The sequence below is a fragment of the Mytilus edulis genome, chromosome 2 (assembly GCF_963676685.1).
Source record: "Mytilus edulis chromosome 2, xbMytEdul2.2, whole genome shotgun sequence".
NCBI lineage: Eukaryota > Metazoa > Mollusca > Bivalvia > Mytilida > Mytilidae > Mytilus > Mytilus edulis.
The window spans coordinates 6,071,282-6,090,196 of NC_092345.1; the positions used below are offsets into that span (position 1 = coordinate 6,071,282).

General features: G+C 31.8%; 1 protein-coding gene across 1 annotated transcript in view; it reads left to right on the forward strand.

The window, feature by feature from the left end:
- LOC139511305 (uncharacterized) overlaps positions 1–18,915 on the forward strand; it is a 30,555-nt gene continuing 11,640 nt past the window's right edge. Inside the window, exons 1-10 of the mRNA XM_071297933.1 lie at positions 1–135; positions 1,561–1,661; positions 2,758–2,829; positions 3,817–3,904; positions 5,169–5,248; positions 5,776–5,835; positions 8,592–8,691; positions 10,121–10,182; positions 12,896–12,955; positions 13,976–14,060. Of these exons, the coding sequence (XP_071154034.1) occupies positions 99–135; positions 1,561–1,661; positions 2,758–2,829; positions 3,817–3,904; positions 5,169–5,248; positions 5,776–5,835; positions 8,592–8,691; positions 10,121–10,182; positions 12,896–12,955; positions 13,976–14,060 (745 nt within the window). The 5' untranslated portion in view covers positions 1–98. The remainder of the gene's footprint in view (positions 136–1,560; positions 1,662–2,757; positions 2,830–3,816; positions 3,905–5,168; positions 5,249–5,775; positions 5,836–8,591; positions 8,692–10,120; positions 10,183–12,895; positions 12,956–13,975; positions 14,061–18,915) is intronic.

Below are 18,915 nucleotides of genomic sequence, written 5' to 3' on the forward strand. Positions count from 1 at the left end.
CCTTTAGCCTTGTCATAGATAAAATTAAGGTAGTTCGTGCAACGCTCCTATGTAAAACTTAATCTAACAATAATACACGTATATTGAGACTTTGGAAAATGTGGATTTTCTTAGGAATCATTCAGTTTTCTTTAGGTAGGATCAACTGTTCAAATATTTGCTTATATCTGTTTTACTTATACTTTTTATTATTAATCATCTCCACAACAAGATACAGAAATTGTAAATAAATGAGTTTTAAATTATATAGAAATATAAGTCAAATTTACACGCATACTTAAAAACTTCTAGTGATATTTAAAATATTGCTATATATCATATTTGTTTTGTTCTTTATTTTGTGTGTAAATCACACCGTTTTTATTATGTTTTATATTTGTCATTGATGGGCCCATCTGACTACGCAGTTGGGTTTTGCTTATTGTTAAATGCCTTTAGGTGACCTACAGTTGTAGGTATATGGTGGACATTTGCCTCATTGGCAGTCATACCACATCTTCTCATTTACATATATACAATGAAACGTTATGACAAATAAGAACGCACTTTGTGCAGACGTCAGGGAGACATCAACGACATCCCATTTCTATTATATTTTTGTCTTCATACTTTAGTGCAGACGTCATGGAAACTTTAAAGACATCAAATTTAGAAACGTTATTTTCCTTGATACTTTAGTGCAAACTCATGGAAAATTGAATACATCACATTTAGATTTGATATTTGCCTTGATATCTTAGTGCAGACGTCAGGGACATATTAAAGTCACAAAATTTAGATTATATTTTTGCCTAGATACTTAAGTGCAGAGGTCAAGGGAACATTTAAGACATTACATTTAGATTAAATATTTGCCTTGATACCTTAGTGCAGACGTCACGTAATCATTAAAGTCACCACATTTAGATTAAATATGTGCCTTGATAAATTAGTGCAGACGTCAGTAGATAGATACAGGAAGATGTGGTGTGAGTGCCATTGAGACAACTCTCCATCAAAATAACAATTTAAAAAAAGTAAACCATTATAGGTCAATGTACGGCCTTCAACACGGAGCCTTGACTCACACCGAACAACAAGCTATAAAGGGCCTCAAAATTACTAGTGTAAAACCATTCAAACGGGAAAACCAACGGTCTAATCTATATAAAAATTTTTTTAAACGAGAAACGAGAACACGTATAAATTAAATAAACAAACGACAACTACTGTACATCAGATTCCTGAACTAGGATAGGTGCAAACATTTGCAGCGGGATTAACATCACATCAAAAACATCACATTCCCAGATGATCGTGTTACCTTATGTTACTGTCACCATCATGAATTGTATCAATGAAAACAAAAAATGACAAAATTCCGAAAGAATTAATTGTTTAAAATGGAAAGCGAGTTACGAACTTGTTCTCCTATTCTTCATATTAACTTTCTAGCATATTTATATTTCAACGTTCTCTGCAGTCTTTCACGATTAACCTTTTAGTCTTGATGTACACGAATGTAAATATTGTTTAAATGCGAGTGTTATAATTATCAAGATTTCAATTTCAATCTTACAGCTCTACTGGTTAAGGCAGGAGGAGGAGGAGGAGGAGGAGGGCATGACAACCATGCAAACCATGTGTTGTTTTGTTTTAATTCGCAGTGTTTTCATGAAGAGGTAATTTAGCATACTCAAATTATTCAACTATGTTTTTATATAATGGTTATTTAGTTAATGGTTTCGTTATATTGACAAAATGTTGTGAGCAACCTCACCATACATAATATGTAATTTGAATGAGTTAAGACATTTAAATTGACATTTGTAGTGTATCGTTTTGATGTTGTGATGTTACACTTGTTTGACTTGAAGGCGAATGTTGGTACATGTAACTATTTAAACTTTTTAACCCGCTGTTTTTGTTTGCACCTGTCCTAAGTCAGGAAGCTGATGTTCAGTAGTTGTCTGTTTTTATGTGGTTCATTAATGATTTTCGTTGCTTGTTTTTTTTATATAAATTAGACCATTGGTTCTACCGTTTGATATTAATGGTTCTACACATGTTATTTTTTTTGGGCCCTCTAAAGCTTGCTCTGCGATGTGAGCCAAAGCTCCGTATTGACGAACGTGCTTTGACCTTTAATGGTTCATTTTACAAATGTGACTTGGATGAGAGAGTTGTCTCGTTGACACTCATACCACATCTTCTAATGTCTGTATAATATGTAATCGTGATATTTTTTTAGATTTAGCAGTTAGAATTGTGTTATAGGTTAAATCCATCATTTTCGACATTAGAACATTCCTGCACTAAGTAAGGAAAATATCTATACAAAGTAAACAAAAAACTGTAAAAAAAAAAATATGTGAATCCAAATTGCACATCTGTATCCACCTGTATCAGGACTGCTAAAGGAATATGGAACATTTTGGTCTTTTCCACAAAATAAAATAAGACTGCATTAGACCGTTGGTTTTCCCGTTTGAATTGTTTTGCGCTAGTAATTTTGGGGCCCTCTATAGCTTGTTGTTCGGTGTGAGCCACGGCTCTGTGTTGAAGGCCGTACATTGACTTATAATGGTTTACTTTTATAAATTGTTATTTGGATGGAGAGTTGTCTCATTGGCACACACACCACATCTTCCTATATCTATATATTAATATGACTAAATTATAATCATTCTTATTCTTGATCCGCAACGAAATAGTATAATAGTGTTGAAAGTAACGTCAAACACAAAACAATCAATCATATACTTTATTTCTTAATAGGTTTGCAGGTTGCACAACACAAATGGACATCTCAATGGTCAATGCATTAACAAACGTATTGAACCATATAAAGTAAGTATCAGAGAATATGTGGTTTTAAAACTCGAATAGTGAACACGTCGCAAAATGAAAGAGAGAGATTTTAAATTAAAGAAAAAAACAGTTTGTTCAAAATTATTTTTCATGTGAAAAAAAAGCTTTCGTTTATAATGGATTCATTTTGTTATTCATGAGGAGAAGTAGCACAATGGATGAATGATTTTTATAGCAAAAATACACAACAAAATCACATTTATTGTGTTGAAAAAAACTTCAAATCATGAACAAACTGCCTAAAAAAATATTAAGACTCGAACTGACGACTAATTCTAAGGTATATAATTTTACGCATAGCATATATATACTTTTTTTGAACTGACGATTTTATTTGAAATATTCCGACACCATCTTAAGAAGGTCTTCATGTTTACTTATGTGAAGTGTAAATTTGCTTGGCGACTAAATCATGCATTAGGAGACATTTACAAAGTTGACGAATCCGATCTTCTTCCATCTTTAGAGTTCCCTCTTTTATTTGTGACCTTGTTTTTTCTCTTCCTATTTTAACCTTTTTCGATTCAACCAACTTATTTTTTTATGCATGGTAATAATGTTATTTTTTTTTAAATAAAATAAGTAATAGCTGGCCTTTGTCTCGGTACTAATGAATAAAGTCAACAGTAGTATGCCACTGTTTAAAAGTCATCAATCGATTTAGAATACATAATTCTGGGTTACAAACTTAAACGAAGAGAAACATATCAAATATAAGAGGAATACAACGAAACAACAGAACAATGAAGTGCAACAACAACAAAAAAGGACAATACAACTTACATAGAAATGAACTATCAAATAACAACTACTGATATTGCTACAGAAACCTTTAAAACTCACTCGGAAGAATATGTGTGTGTGTGTTTTTTGTGTTTTGCAAATAAAAATATTAGGATAGAGTGCATTGAGTTATTTGTTATTCAAACAAGTTAATATCTGCTCAACTTTTATCTTTATTAAAAGAACGCGGATCATGATGGATGTCCATACATTTTAGGCGAGGGCCATGAGTGTTTCTGCAATAATAATGATTGTGTGCAACAGACACAAGGTATTATTGATGTATACCATATGTTTTATCATACTTAATTAGAAAGTTGTATTCCTTGTAAATCATGATTTACGTTATGTATGTGCCTTTGGTTAAGCTAATTACATGTATGAAGTTTAGGTTGTTTCTGATTGTAAAAGGTCGTACGATTACCTATAGTTGTTAACTTTTTTGTAATGTGGTCTCTAGGGAGAGTTATCTCGATGTCAATCATACCATTTCTTATTCTTATTCTACAATTTGTATTTTGTGTACTTCTACTCAATTTTATGAGGAAAAAAAATAAAAGTTGATCTACATGTATTCTACGGATATAGTCAAATACTTAGATGTAACTTGGCTAATCAACGATCTACATCTGCAGCACTTAAAAAATTGCAAAATACATGTGTGAAACAATAACTATATTGTCCTAAGAATTTATAAAAATATGTTCGTCAGTGACATACTAGTAAAACATATATTCAAGTGTTGCACTACATGTAAGTGCGTTGGAATAAAACTTTAAAAGAGTTGATGTGTACTCATATATCAAGACATCTCAAACGTGTTATTCACTAAAATGTATCCGTTTCGCCAAAACGTGTTCATTTCATTCCAATATATACTCAACTGATTTAATTCCATTTTCATTGAAATATACACGATGCGTAATATTAATTTCAGTTTTTTATGCATTTGCTTATAGGAAAAATGAAAGGGAATAAAATGATTTACATACATAAATTTATCTATGCTTGTTTCAGTTTTCTACATACGTTTGAATGTCAGATTTGATTGTCTACTGCTCACGTTTAGTTCAATTGGAGATGACACTTTAGTCGAATATCCAGCAAGGGACGAGCATAATTTAGAAAAAAAGTCGCGTATCGTTAAGACTCTATAAATATTCAAATGGTCACAATCATGTCAAGAACAAGTTCAGACTTGTTGGTGTTCAATCGATTGAAATTCAGACCAATAAAGAATGGTCGAGTAAAAAAATACAGTTGATACCAAATGCTGCTATTAGCGGACTTGTTTGTTGTGTTGAGAGAACACCATTTTATTTTTATCTATTCTTAATTAATTATTATAGTCGAGTACAATTGCTTTATCACATAAAAATATTGTATTGTATTGTATATAGCAGATGGCATTCATATTGATCATGATTTAATACCAATAAAAGCCCACTACAATGTTAACTAACAGATGAGAATGAAACTCGCGATTAGATTCGATCGTTCATGGTACAATGTACCTACTTTAATTATACTTACAGCAGCGACTAGCCAACATACTGTTACTACAACTAATCATAATGACCTGGTGTGTGGTGATCACGTGTGTCACGGACATCAGGTACGTATATATAATATATTCTTTCAAATATCATCTGTAACTACCGATCAATTTAAATTATTCCTTCAAACTGATATTGCATGTGTAAGTATAACTGAAGTTATTTAAATCAAAACTTATTAGCGCCGAAACCTCAACATAATTGATTAAGATGTTGAGATTTTGTTTTATTATAATTAGCTAATTTCGTTACCTTTTTTGAAGATGTACTGCAATTGTAAAGAGCTATATTGTTTCCAAAAGAATACAAATATATAATGTTATATATAAATAAAGGCATCAGTAGTATATCGCTGTTCTAAAGTCATAAATCGATTGAAAGAAAACAAATCCTCGGTTGGTCTTTATTATGTAGATATTGCATCGTCTGGTCTATGAAATGAAAAAATAGAAATTTATTATGTGAATATTTTTTTCTATAAATACATAAAGCTAAAAAAAGATCATAAAAAATAGACATGAACATAAAAAGGTATCTTAGCTTTAAAACAAACTACACATGTACGTTATATCTTTTCTTTATATAGTATTGTATCATTGAAGAAAAGAACGACGGTAAATTGCATCTTAAATGTGCTGATGTACATGTAAGTACTTATTTTCACTTCTGAAGCAAAATATGTTGTTTCTTTGATGTTTTTTCTTTCTTCTAGTTTCCAACGTTTTACGATCCAAATCAAGATTTCGCAGAACTACTTCAATTCAACCCGAACTAAACTACCACTTTCAAATTTAAATTCTAGTGAAGGCAACAGTGGTATCCCGCTGTTCGATATTCATAAATTGATTGAGTAAAAGAACAAACAAATCCGGGTAACAAACTAAAAATGAGGGAAACGTATCAAATATAAGAGGAGAACTACGACACAACAGAAGCACAACATTAAAATGTAACATACACAGAAACTAAATATAATATAACAATGTATTTCCTGACTTGGTATTGGACAATTTTAGGAAACAATGGTGAGTTAAACCTGGTTTTGTGGCATGCCAAACCTCCCGCTTTTATGGCAATGTTAAATATAACAATAATGACAACATAACATGACAAGACTACATTAAAAATAAATGGGAGAGCATATAGGACAGAGAAACACACGAATAATAGCTAACAACAGGTACCAGGTTTAAAATGTAATACACCAGACGTACTATAATACACCAGACGTACTAAGACTAACTAGTGACGCTCAGGTGAAAAAAGTTCGAAAGCCAAAAACAGGTACAAAGTTGAAGAGCAATGAGTACAAAATGTTCCCAAAAGTAGTGAATTGTACGGTTAGGGTTTTCTGCCTGAGTAAGAACATCCTTGTTATTTAATCAAACTGTAAACCAATTATAATATTTCGTTGATCCAAACTTAAGCCTTATAATTGTACTGAGTGATTAACTATCTCCACCATAACATACTAATACAACAGAAAAAAATAGATTTACAACTACAAACGTTAAGACATTTGACAAAATCCGATAAGAACTTTATAAAGGACTTTATATTTTTAACTAAATACATGCGTTTTGGATAGAAAAGTACCGCGACTCGTCTTATATCAATGTGACGTAACACACAGCAAAACATTCATAATCGGAAATAAGTCACATTCGGTAATAAAAACATCAGACGACGTAATGACAAACCACAATCTTACACGTGGTAAAAATTTCCTTCGTAGGTATGGACAAAGACACATCGTATGGATCAACCAATTCGTAATGGTGTCCGTAAAATTTACGGAGTGTCATTTTTTATCTGTCCTATTCATAACTTTGTTGGAGCAGTTCCTGTGTTAGGAGCACACTCCTGTATATGAAGTCCGTATGGAATGAAGTGGCAGAGGGTTTGTTACAGCTGAAAAATGGGAAATTGATAATTGGGAATTTGAACTCGTCCCGTTTATCATAGATTTCGTGTGAAGTCGTCCATCTGTGTCAATATTGAGAAAAATATCAAAGTACGAAGTAGTCCTTCTAGCATCAGTAGTATCCTTTGTTTCAAGTTCACTGGGATAAATAAGATGGAAGTATTGACTGAAATATGGGTTTTTCAGTGATAGGATCATCAATATATCGGAACGTAAAATTAAAGAATTTTGCAAGGTGCTTTTTTTTTTTGTCTTTTAGAAGGTTCTGTATGAATTCTGCTTCATACGAGGTTACAAAAACAAAAAAAATCGATACCGACTGTCTGTTGAAATATAAATCCTCCAAACTGAACAAATAAAGTGTCGATCACAAAGTCCAGCATTTTGATAATATCATCTTCAGTATAGTTTCTGGTAGAATCAGTGTAGTTCTTCACAGAATATAAATTATTGTAACACAAAACAAGACATCTGTGTCTACGATTCCAATTTTATAGAAAAGGCTCTATTTAATGAGATGGTGAAGTCGATCTTTCAACTGAGCAAGGGGAAATGTTAAAGGATAGGTAACGCAATGTTTAAAATAACATATTACATGCTACATTTTTACGCAAGCATTCATTTATTTAAGATATTGACAAATAAATAGATACTTCGACGAAACTCCTAGTGTATGACTGTGTCAAAGTCAATTTGCAGATATACAATAATCACAAGTCATGAGCATCTGGCCTTTGTTAGCCTTGTAGGTTTGTCAATTTTAGTTCTATTTTGTCTTGAAGTTTAGTGTGACGTCCATTTGCAATGAACTAATACAAGTTTTGTTTATGGGCCTGCTGAAGCCCGTCTCCGGGTGCGGGATTTTCTCGCTGTGTTGGAGACCCACTGATGGACTTCGGGTTGTTGTCTTTACTACACATTTACAATTTCATTTCCGTTCTCAAATTATTTTGATTATTTTGTGAGCTGTTAATTAAATTATCTACCCGGTATACACTAGGAATATGTATTAGCTGTTATTAGTCAGTTCAAATGAATCACAACAAAATTAACTAAAGATAGACTGAAAAGTATTTGATTGATTTGTATTGTATTCACCATATGCAAATAAGCGAACAAACTCTTAACAATTATCTAGTATAATTTATAAACATTCAATACTATTTTTAGATTTCAGTAGCATTACTCGTGCACTAGTTAATGGTAGTTATTTTTCTATTTTATTTTGACTGTTAGAATATTGCAAGTTCAAGTGAAAATATTTGGAATATAGTAAACTCATAACGAAATGATGCCTGATTATAATTTTTTGGATTTTAGGTTGTATTTCCAGCTTATACTTATGGCAATGGGTAACACGCTTTATTAAAAAATAAAAATAAAGACCTTGAAAGGACATTACGTTAAACTTGTATTTAAACACGTTTTTTAAATTTTTTGATTGGTTCTATTTTATATCTTATATCCCTTGATTTTAGAACACACAGCACTGTCTTCCAAATCTGTTGAGCCTTGGATCTTCGTGCTTTTGCGACACTAGGACATGTGTAGACCATACTCTTATCTCCATTGTTGCAGGTATATTATGTATTATTTAATAGTTCATTGTGTTTTCTAATTGTCAATCAGAAACTTGAAATTCATGAGTGCTAGATAGATACTTTGAAAGCTAAGATAATAATATCCTCCGGCTAGTTCATTACAGATATATTCGGTCATATTTTTATAGAATACTACCCTACCTTTCATGAATGCTAAGTTGTTGCCCCAACAAAATAAACTGTGTTACATGTTTTTTCAAATTTGTCAATCATAATTGCCAATTTATAAAGAAATTTTGATTAATGACATAACATTTGTTAATGTTATAACGTCTCGATTTTTTCTTAATATCCACCGTTAAACCATGTGGCAAAACTATTGCAGACAAGAAACAATAACATTGTTTTCTTATACATGTAGCTGTAGACATAAAAATAAATTTCTCGGTGCGCACGTACTTTTTTAATCCATAATATTATTAAATATTGATGCGAATCAAGGAAATTAAACAAAAACATGTACCAAATATACAAATTCTTCATGGTTTGTTGTCATGGTAGTATTTTAATGTGAAATTTGTATTGCAACAATGTGTAACAAAAATTAAAACAAATAAGGACCTAGTTGTCTGTGCTTCGTTATTATTTAATCCGTTAAGTTGAAGGTAAATGCAGAAACGCTTTTTAACAGTACCAGATTTTGAAAGTGGTAGAAATTAAAAGAACACAAAACAAATGAACATAAATAGGTAACTTTACCAAAATATGTCAAATCCGTTCAGTTATCCATGTAGAAAATTCAAAAACTACGATATATAAAGGCAACAATAGTATACCGCTGTTCAAAACTCATAAATCCATGGGCAAAAAACAAAATCGGGGCAACAAACCAAAACCGAGGGAAACGCATCAAATATAAGAGAACAACGACACAACACTAAAATGCAACACACACAGAAACGGACCAAGCACTAGACAAAACACCACGAGAACAACAAACATAACATCAAAACCAAATACATGAACCTGGGACAGATAAGTACCGTGACACGTCTTATAGTAATGTGAATTCACACTCCAAAATAAGAGAAAATAAACGAGACAACGGAAACACAACGTTAAAATGTAACACACACAGAAACGAACTATAATATAACAATGGCCATATTCCTGACTTGGTACAGGACATTTTTTAAAGGAAAATGAAAAATTTTAAAACAATGTTTTAACCATTTAATGAAAAATAAGTAGTTGTTCAGGGTTAATAGTGAAAGGTCATAATGCATGCCCCGACGCACTTTTCTTTGAAACTTGGTATAGTCTAGTGATCTTTTCATTGGAAACACATATCTTTCTAAAAAATATATACATAACTTAATATAGGTATTTAAAGTCAGCCCAATGCCTTCGACAAGTATCTAAACAATAATTATCGCATATTATATATTGATTCACGTTACTTGTAGGACACCAAGTTGCAGGCCTTATTTGTTCAGATCATGATGATCATTCTTGTCATGCAGACAATGTAAGTATGAATATGTGTTTACTTTATTAATTTTTTTTTCTACAATGATGAAATTATCGATAATTAATGGGTTTTTAAAATAGAATTCTGAATCTTATATAAGTCGAAAGAGCATAGTGCTAACATATGATCAAAAAAGATTTCATCGAAAGTAATCCATAGAAGACATACGAATGTGAATTAAGAATATTAAAGTACAATGATAACCATCACTTTGTAATAATACAGTGATAATGTAACAATCATAAAGTTGGTTTCAAATGGAATAACATTAAGACTTATATCAGGAAAAGATGAGACTGAAATTTTTTGACAATAACCCTTTACGTTTTTAGTAAGAATAATGAGTGATTTGTTCAAATATGTTATCGGTCCCATTCTCCATCCAATACAATGTCAATGTGATATCGCAGTCGATAAGATTATCTCCAATAGGTATGAAATCACAAATTTTGAAAGCGTTGTTTTGATAAATATTTGCTTTTTAGTAAAATTTACGATAGTGACTATAAAAGAACCGCCATGTTATGACTTAGGTTAATTCAGCCTCAAACAGTTTGGGTTTTAAATTAAATCTAAATCTCAAAAAGGAGAATTTAGAAAGTTATCAGCTCAGTAGTCAGTGCTTCGGTACTGACATGATTTAACAAACTTTACTAAAATTGTCTGTTTATAAATTTTGAAATTATTATGAAACTAAGGTTTCAACTCCCTCAGGCAAAGTTGGCTTTTTAGGCTATTTATTTTAGGTATTTTTGACATAAAGCTCTTCAACGATTTTCGGTACTCATACATCTTCGGATTTCAAATGTTTGGCTTTGAGCGTTCATGATAAAGGTAAATCCAGAAAAGCGCTTCGGACGCAATACATTATAAAACGTGTTTTTTTTCCATTTTTTATGACTAAAATAGCTGTTAATCGTGTCAATACAGAAGAATAACCTACTGAATTCATGATACCCTTCGGAACAAAAAGACCAACAAAACTATTCTCAACCAAGTGATATAGAATACAAATGACACCGTATAAATTGGTTATATTGACTTGCTTTCCATCATTTTACTTATCCGTGAACGTTCAAACTGAAAACATCAAAAGCCATGATCGTAAAAATACTTAAATACTTGTAGAGATACAAAACCAAAATGAATCCTAAAAAGTCAAATCTGATAAATTTACTTCTGCCTCAGGAATTTGGAACCTAAGTCAAATGATAAAAGTAAAAAAACGTAGAAATTAATTTAAAAAATAATAGAATTGTGTCTACATCGTAGCACCAAAAACTGAGGTAGTAATACTTACGGCAACTTTGGGTATATATCTCCCAATAATTACGATAATCACGTGCTTGTTATTCTTATCATGATTTCCTTCATCATCCCTTCGTTAAATTGACGGACGCCACCACACGTGGGAAGACCGCTATAGAATAACCGTTTCACAGCTAATATCGGATATGTTTCTCACGTCGTAACTACAATTCCCTTCCGTTTTCATGAATGTGACCTACCGAATTATACTATTTATGTGTTTTTTTATAACATGAGCAACACGACTGGTGCCACATGTGGAGCATTGTGTCATGTGTACTATTATTATCAGTTCTGGAGCTACAATTTTGATGAACGCATACAAAAAAATTAAGAGCTATGAATGTATGAATACTGGAATACTGGAGGAGATATTACACAACAATTGATAAAAAAGAATGACAAAAAAATAAACTTAGGTTCAAAATTTACCTTTGTTTAAAGTCAGAATCAGAAGTAACTGATCTTTGCAGTACAAACAAGTGCACATGATACTGTTTTAACTATGTTAACTTGCATATGCATAGACCAGACCATATGATTGTGCATAAAATGACTTTCATCATATTAACCCAATAAGCCATTGCAGCTTCTAAATTAAATAAAATATTATAAGAGCAGTAAAAGTATTGAATTTAAGATAGATTCTGAATACATATAGACAACGTAAATTTTTCAAGTCAAAATATGATTTCAAACCTCCCCTATACCTCTATCAAATGTAAACAAGTTTAACTCAAAGGTTTTGTATTCTTCCTAAAGATAAACATATAAAGACAATTGCATTTCTATGATATACAATTCACCTATAGGTATTAAAGAAATTTGGTTATTTAAACATTTCTTATTGATGATTATTTTCGAATAAAGTGGAATAATACTCCAAAAAATAATATAGCATGAAAACATAGACATCTTAACCAACCTTTAATCTAATTACCATCTTTGTTAAGCTGATGTAGGCATTAAAAAAACAAAAGTGTTAATCTGTATTTAAACTTGTTAAAAGAAAGTATAGTAGAAATGAGAACCTTCATTTCCATTTCAAAAAGGGGAAGTCAACAAAACATGACTGAATTTAAATAAACGTTATCAGCCAACAAAACAGGTGAATAACAATTGTGTTCAAAAGAGTATGTCGGCATTATACAGAAGTTCAAATGCTTATCCATATTGTCTACAATTTCAGGATTTGTGACAAACACCATGGTAAAAATGGACCACACATCTGTCGTTAAGTTGTAGTTAACTGATATTACTATTCGTTAACATTTATTAAGAAGGAATTTAACCATTATAAATAATTGGCTATTTTTATGATTGAAGAGAACGTAAAGTTTTTACCTTAATTTGAACATAATTTGTTGATGTAAGCACTTATTATTTTAATTTCCATCTTTAGGTGTGTGAAATCTCGATTGACCATAACGGAATTAAAAAACATTGTGGTAAAGGAGACCACGTAAGTAAAGATTTCTATGAAATATTTGTTTTCAAATGTTTTAATCCCCATCAGTTGTGCATCAATACTTCTGAAATTAAGTGGTTTTACTATTACCTCAATCCCTGGATATGTTCTCTACTTCATTTCATCATTTCTATCTTCTCTCATTAATACTCTTAGAAAAGTACTGTGGACAAGAATATATACTGGTGTACCTGTATTCCTTTGTCAGAAAGTTTCACAGATAATCCAATCCTTTTGCGGAATGTGTCTTCAATCACATTATTTATTTTGCAGGAGTTTTCCCCATAGTTATAAGAATCAATAATCTATTTAAGAAAAAAAGCGTTCGTTGAAATAGAGTGAACAATAATGACGATACCAAAAATTCGAAATCACACAAAACTCAACAGCCATTTTAACACAATTTCGTCATGCTAATCGCAAGTTTTTTTTCTTCATTTTTTGAATGCATTTACATAGCGTCCAATCTGCGTTTCCATTATTTATTGACGAGAGAGAAAGATTGTCACATTTAACAGATTCCTAACTTTTGCACTTTATTTTCTCTCGATTCAGCTCAATTATGTTGGCGAGACATATGTACACATATGAAGATGCTTTCAACAAGGCATCGATCAAGCACTTTGAGAAGGATAATTCAATGCCGATTCTTTAATACATTTTTTTTGCGCTGTTTATCTGGATAAGATAATGTTACATAATGACATTTCTTTTCATGTATATAAGCGATAAAGAGTTATTAAGTGTTATGCATATACAAACAATAATATAAATAATTATGAAAAAATATGTAAAAGCTACGGAAATAAAAAGTGTATATTATTTTTTTAACATATGTCTTAATTTCAATGTTGCTTTTCTGTTGTGTCGTAGTTTTCCTCTTATATTTGATGTGTTTCTCTCAGTTTCAGTTTGTTATCCGGATTTGTTTTTTTCTCGATCGATTTATGAATTTCGAACAGCAGTATACTACTGTTGTCTTTACTTACACAAATGATTTTGTGACTGTTTCAGATGACGCAATGTACACAGCTGTCCATCAACTCTCATGAGAAGTGTTATTGTACTACACAATCATGTGTTTTTGGATATTTCAGTGGTAAGTATATATAATATAATCTGCCTGGTGCAAACTGATCAATTTTGTGTGATTTGAAACTTAAAGACCCCCCCTCCCAAGAAAATATCTTGTGAATAGATGCTCGACTTTTACAATAAAATAAATATAGGAAGATAATTCTGATTACTTGATTTTGACTTCTAACCATAAATCAGTATACTACGGGGAAACCTGAGCGTAAATGATGTAAATCAAGACCCTAGTATCATTATATTCTATTATAAATAACCGATATTCTAATCTCGTTAATCGATAAAGAAGAGACAAATCATCGTAACAAACAATAACCGTGTCTGGAAAGATCGTACACGATCGGAAAATGACAATTCAGACTACTTTACTGGTAACTTAATATTATAGCGACACATTGTCATGTTGTGTCGTCGTTCGTTTCACTCTTTTGAATAAGTAATTCTTTGACAAATGTCCTACAGAATTTAATCAAACACGTTCTTCTATAATTTTGCCATATTGGAACACTTTTAGAAGTTTAATCATCGTGCGTAAAGTTCTTTTTCAAACAAAACAATGAGCAATATTTGAAAAACGACAATCAACATACATTTTCAAAGAAAGAATCACATTTTTTGCATTGATAAAAATCAACAGAAACGTATTGATTGCGTCGTACATTTCACGTCTTTCTCTTCTGTTCACACACCTTGTAATCTCAAATACCTCCTTATTTCAAAGATCAGTCTGTACCAATCATTTCTTATACCTATACCGAACCTATTGCAACTAAAATGTTCAATTACAAACACGTTTTGCATAATATCAATATTGACGACTTCAAGTCTAAACTTCCGGATTGCACTTGTTCTAGTTCCCAATTCACAAACAATCTTGCTGGTCACGTTATAACCGGTGACCTCAACATGGTTAATAACACTTTTCTGTGAAATGTGTTATCGAAAGGTCCGAAATATCGTGAGCCTAAATTCATAATTTGGAAATACAACTTCAAAATTTTGATGGATTCAGTCGCGGATTATGCCAATCAATGGGTTAAGCGCTAGAAGGAAGACGTAGACACTCTTTCCGAATGGATTAAGGATGCGAGGTCGTTGATACAAATCAGAATTAAAAACCTGAATGAGTCGATCAGAGCCCATGCTACGGCAATCTTTGAAGACCCAAATATTGTAAAACACTTATCCTACCTCCATGACAAATATGTTGTTGTCCCGCAGATAAAGACCAAAACAACGTCGTTTTTTTTTTTTATGATAAACGAATTAGATATTGAAAATTCACTTGAAAACTCAACATATATCCTCACGACACTTACCAAATAGGAAATACTGGATAATCATATGTCTGTTTTATGTTCCTTTGGAATTTCAACCAAAGATGAAGAACTGGATCTTTCATCACTGTATTGGATACCTAAACTACATAAATGTCCAAACAAACAACGGTATATTGCTGGGTCTTCCAAGTGCTCCATGAAACCTCTTTCGAAATTATAAACATCTATTTCATCAGAAATTAAAGCCGGGCTTCAAAGTTATTGTGAAACCGCATATTCTAGAGGTGACGTGAACTAGATGTGGATACTTAAAAATTCCAAAGATCTTTTAGAGTATATTCATTCTAACTCTCTTGTAGTTCATCTTGCAATAGTATTAAATCGCATGAATTTTCTACACCTTACACAAGTATTCCACATTCCAAACTAAAAGACAAATTGAAAAAGTTGGTATTGCTTTGTTTCATAAAAAAAAAAGGAAAACGTAGATACAAGTATCTTGTCTTAAGGAGGGATACATTCTACTTTATAAAGGATCACTCTGATTCAAACAGAATTTTCTCTGAATCTAACATTATCAAGATGCTTGATTTCGGGATTGACAAAATATTTGTAACGTTCAGAGGACGTGTTTTTCAACATAATTTCGGTATTCCATTGGGAGTCCATTGCTCCCCTCTTCTTCCAACTTGTTTCGTTAATATTATGAGGCTGACTTCATACAGGAACTTCTGAGGAAGAAAGATAAAAAGTTAGCAATATCCTTTTACTTTACTTTCCGCTATTTATAGATTATGTTCTCGCACAAAAAAAATTGGTGACTATGTTGAACGCATCTTCCCAATCCAACTAGAGATACAGGATACACCAGATACAGTTAAGTCGGCCTCATATATTGAATTGCATCTAGAAATTGACAACGAGGGTTGATTGAAAACAACACTTTACGACAAAAAAGATGATGTCAGCTTCCCTATTGTAAACTTTCCATTTCTCGGTAGCAACATTCAAGCTGCACCTACATACGGGCTATGTATCTCTCAATTGATACGATATTCCCGTGCTAACATGATTTTCTTGACAGAGGGTTGCTTCTCACGAGGAAGCTATTAAACCAAGAGTTCCAAATGGTGAAGTTAAAATCATTTTATGGACGCCATTACGAGTTGGTTGACCGTAATGGAATAACCGTTTCACAGATGATATCGGATATCTTCCTTAAGTAGTAACTTCATTCCCCTTCCCTTTCATGATTCTGACCTACCGAATTAGACTATTTACTTGATTTGTTATAACATGAGCAGCACAACAGGTGCCTCATGTGTAGCAGTATCTGCTTACCCTTCCGGAGCACCTGATATCACCCCCAGTTTTTGGTAGGGTTTGTGTTGCGTATTCGTTAGTTTTATAGCTTGTGTCATGTGAGCTATTGTTTGTCTGTTTGTATTTTTCATTTTTAGCCATGGCGTTGTCAGTTTGTTTTCGATTTATGAGTTTGACTGTCCCTCTGTATTAATCGTCCCTCTTTTGTTAACATAATGAAATTGTATGCCACTATCATAAAATTGAGATGTTGATCTTGCTATAAAAGAAGGTTTTATCCACAACTTCTTTTTAATGAGCTCTTGTTTTGCCATTTGATAACAGACTTTACGTTTTAAATTTTCATCGGAGTTTAAATAAAGCAAGCAAGAAAAAAAAACATAATCAAGCAAATAAGAGTAATCAATTAGTAATATTTAAAAACCAACTGTTCAGAGAACAATCGAAGTTCTTTCCACATCAAAGAAATTTTGAAAATAAGTTAGTTTCTTCATACTGATGCGATAAATTATGGATTTAATATACTTTCGAATGAAATAAGGATGATAATTTTCTACTCCCGTTGAAGTTAATGTCACTTCCGGTCTTATATGATAGCTTCTTTCACACTATTTTCAAAAAATATATAGTTTTAAATACTTCACCATATAAAACAGGAGGTAATTGGCCACTTCCGGTCTATCGAAAGTTACTTCTGGTCATAAGTGAGAAATTTTTGTATCTATGTTACAAAATATATGGATTCTGAGTACTTTTCCATGAAAAAAATGCAGACATAGCTACTTCCGGTTGTAATTTTTCTAGGTCATATGTCACTTCACCTTTTGTAAAAGGTCATACTGCTTTATAATGAACCAAGTTGAAGTTATAATCAATTCACCTGATAATTAGACATTTCAGGGGTACTTACTCCTATAAGATTCCATGAGATTGTATCAGACCAAATGTAACAAATCATCTTTACAATAGAGCAAAAATTGTGCACTTGTTCTTTTATATATATATCTTTAAAAGTGTTGGAGAAAGTGCAAAAACAAGGAAAAGTCCAAATTAGGAACTTGACCTTGACCTTTGACCTTGACCTTATTTTCTAATTTAGGACCTAGGGGTTTCAAATTAAACTATTCCAGGGTTATATGGTTAACGGTTTTAAGTTAAAAAAAAACATACCGACAAATATATTTGGTAAAGGTAGATAGCTCTTATAAAATTTCATCGAATCACTTCAATCCAAATTAGACCAAAAATTCCTGAGGGTGTAACGAACAATTGAGAAAAGAATTTTGTCGATATTCTTTTTTTTTGTTACGAAGGAGATGCACACATTTGTTAAACAGTGAATAGGGAGATAAATCTTACAAAGATTATAGTTCAGCTAAACAAGGGAAAATTTAAAAGTGCATACACTATACAATACTATATGAGAAATATCTAAGCGACATATTGCGAAACAATTATTTATAGCAAGAACAAAATTTGGAGGACGAAAATAAAACAAATTAAAAATCAATTGTTCAGAAAACAATTGTAGGTTTATATAATATAATCTGCGTGGGGTTCGTGTTGTTTATTCTTTAGTTTTCTATGTTGTGTCATGTGTACTATTGTTTTTCTGTTTTTCTTTTTCATTTTTAGCCATGGCGTTGTCAGTTTGTTTTAGATTTATGAGTTTAACTGTCCCTTTGGTATCTTTCGTCCCTCTTTTTTTGTAGGTCTTTCCACATGAAAGATATTTTGAAAAGAAGCAAGTTACTTTATACTGATGCGATACATAAGAGGTTTCGATATTCATTTGAGTGAAATTAGGGAGATAGTTGCTACTTCCGGTAAAGTACATGTCTCTTCAGGTGAAGTACATGGCTCTTCCGGTTCGTATGATAGCTTCTTTTACACTTATTCCAAAAATATATAGTTTCTATTTACTTTTGCCTTCAAACCAGGACATAATTGGAAATGATCAACAGTCATTTATAGTGTTAAATGATAAGTTTATGTATCTAAATTACAAAATATATGAAATCCGATTGTTTTTTCATGAATAAATTGCAAAAATGGCTACTTCTGGTTTTCTCAAGGTTACTTTCAATTGTATTTTTTAAGGTCATATGTCACCCAACCTTTTGTAAAAGCTCGTATTGCTTCATAATAAATCAAGTTGGAGTAGTTATCAATTAACCCTATAATTAAACATTTCAGGGATATTAACTCCTATAAGATGCCATTGAATTGTTTCAGACCGAATGTAATATATAAAAGAGG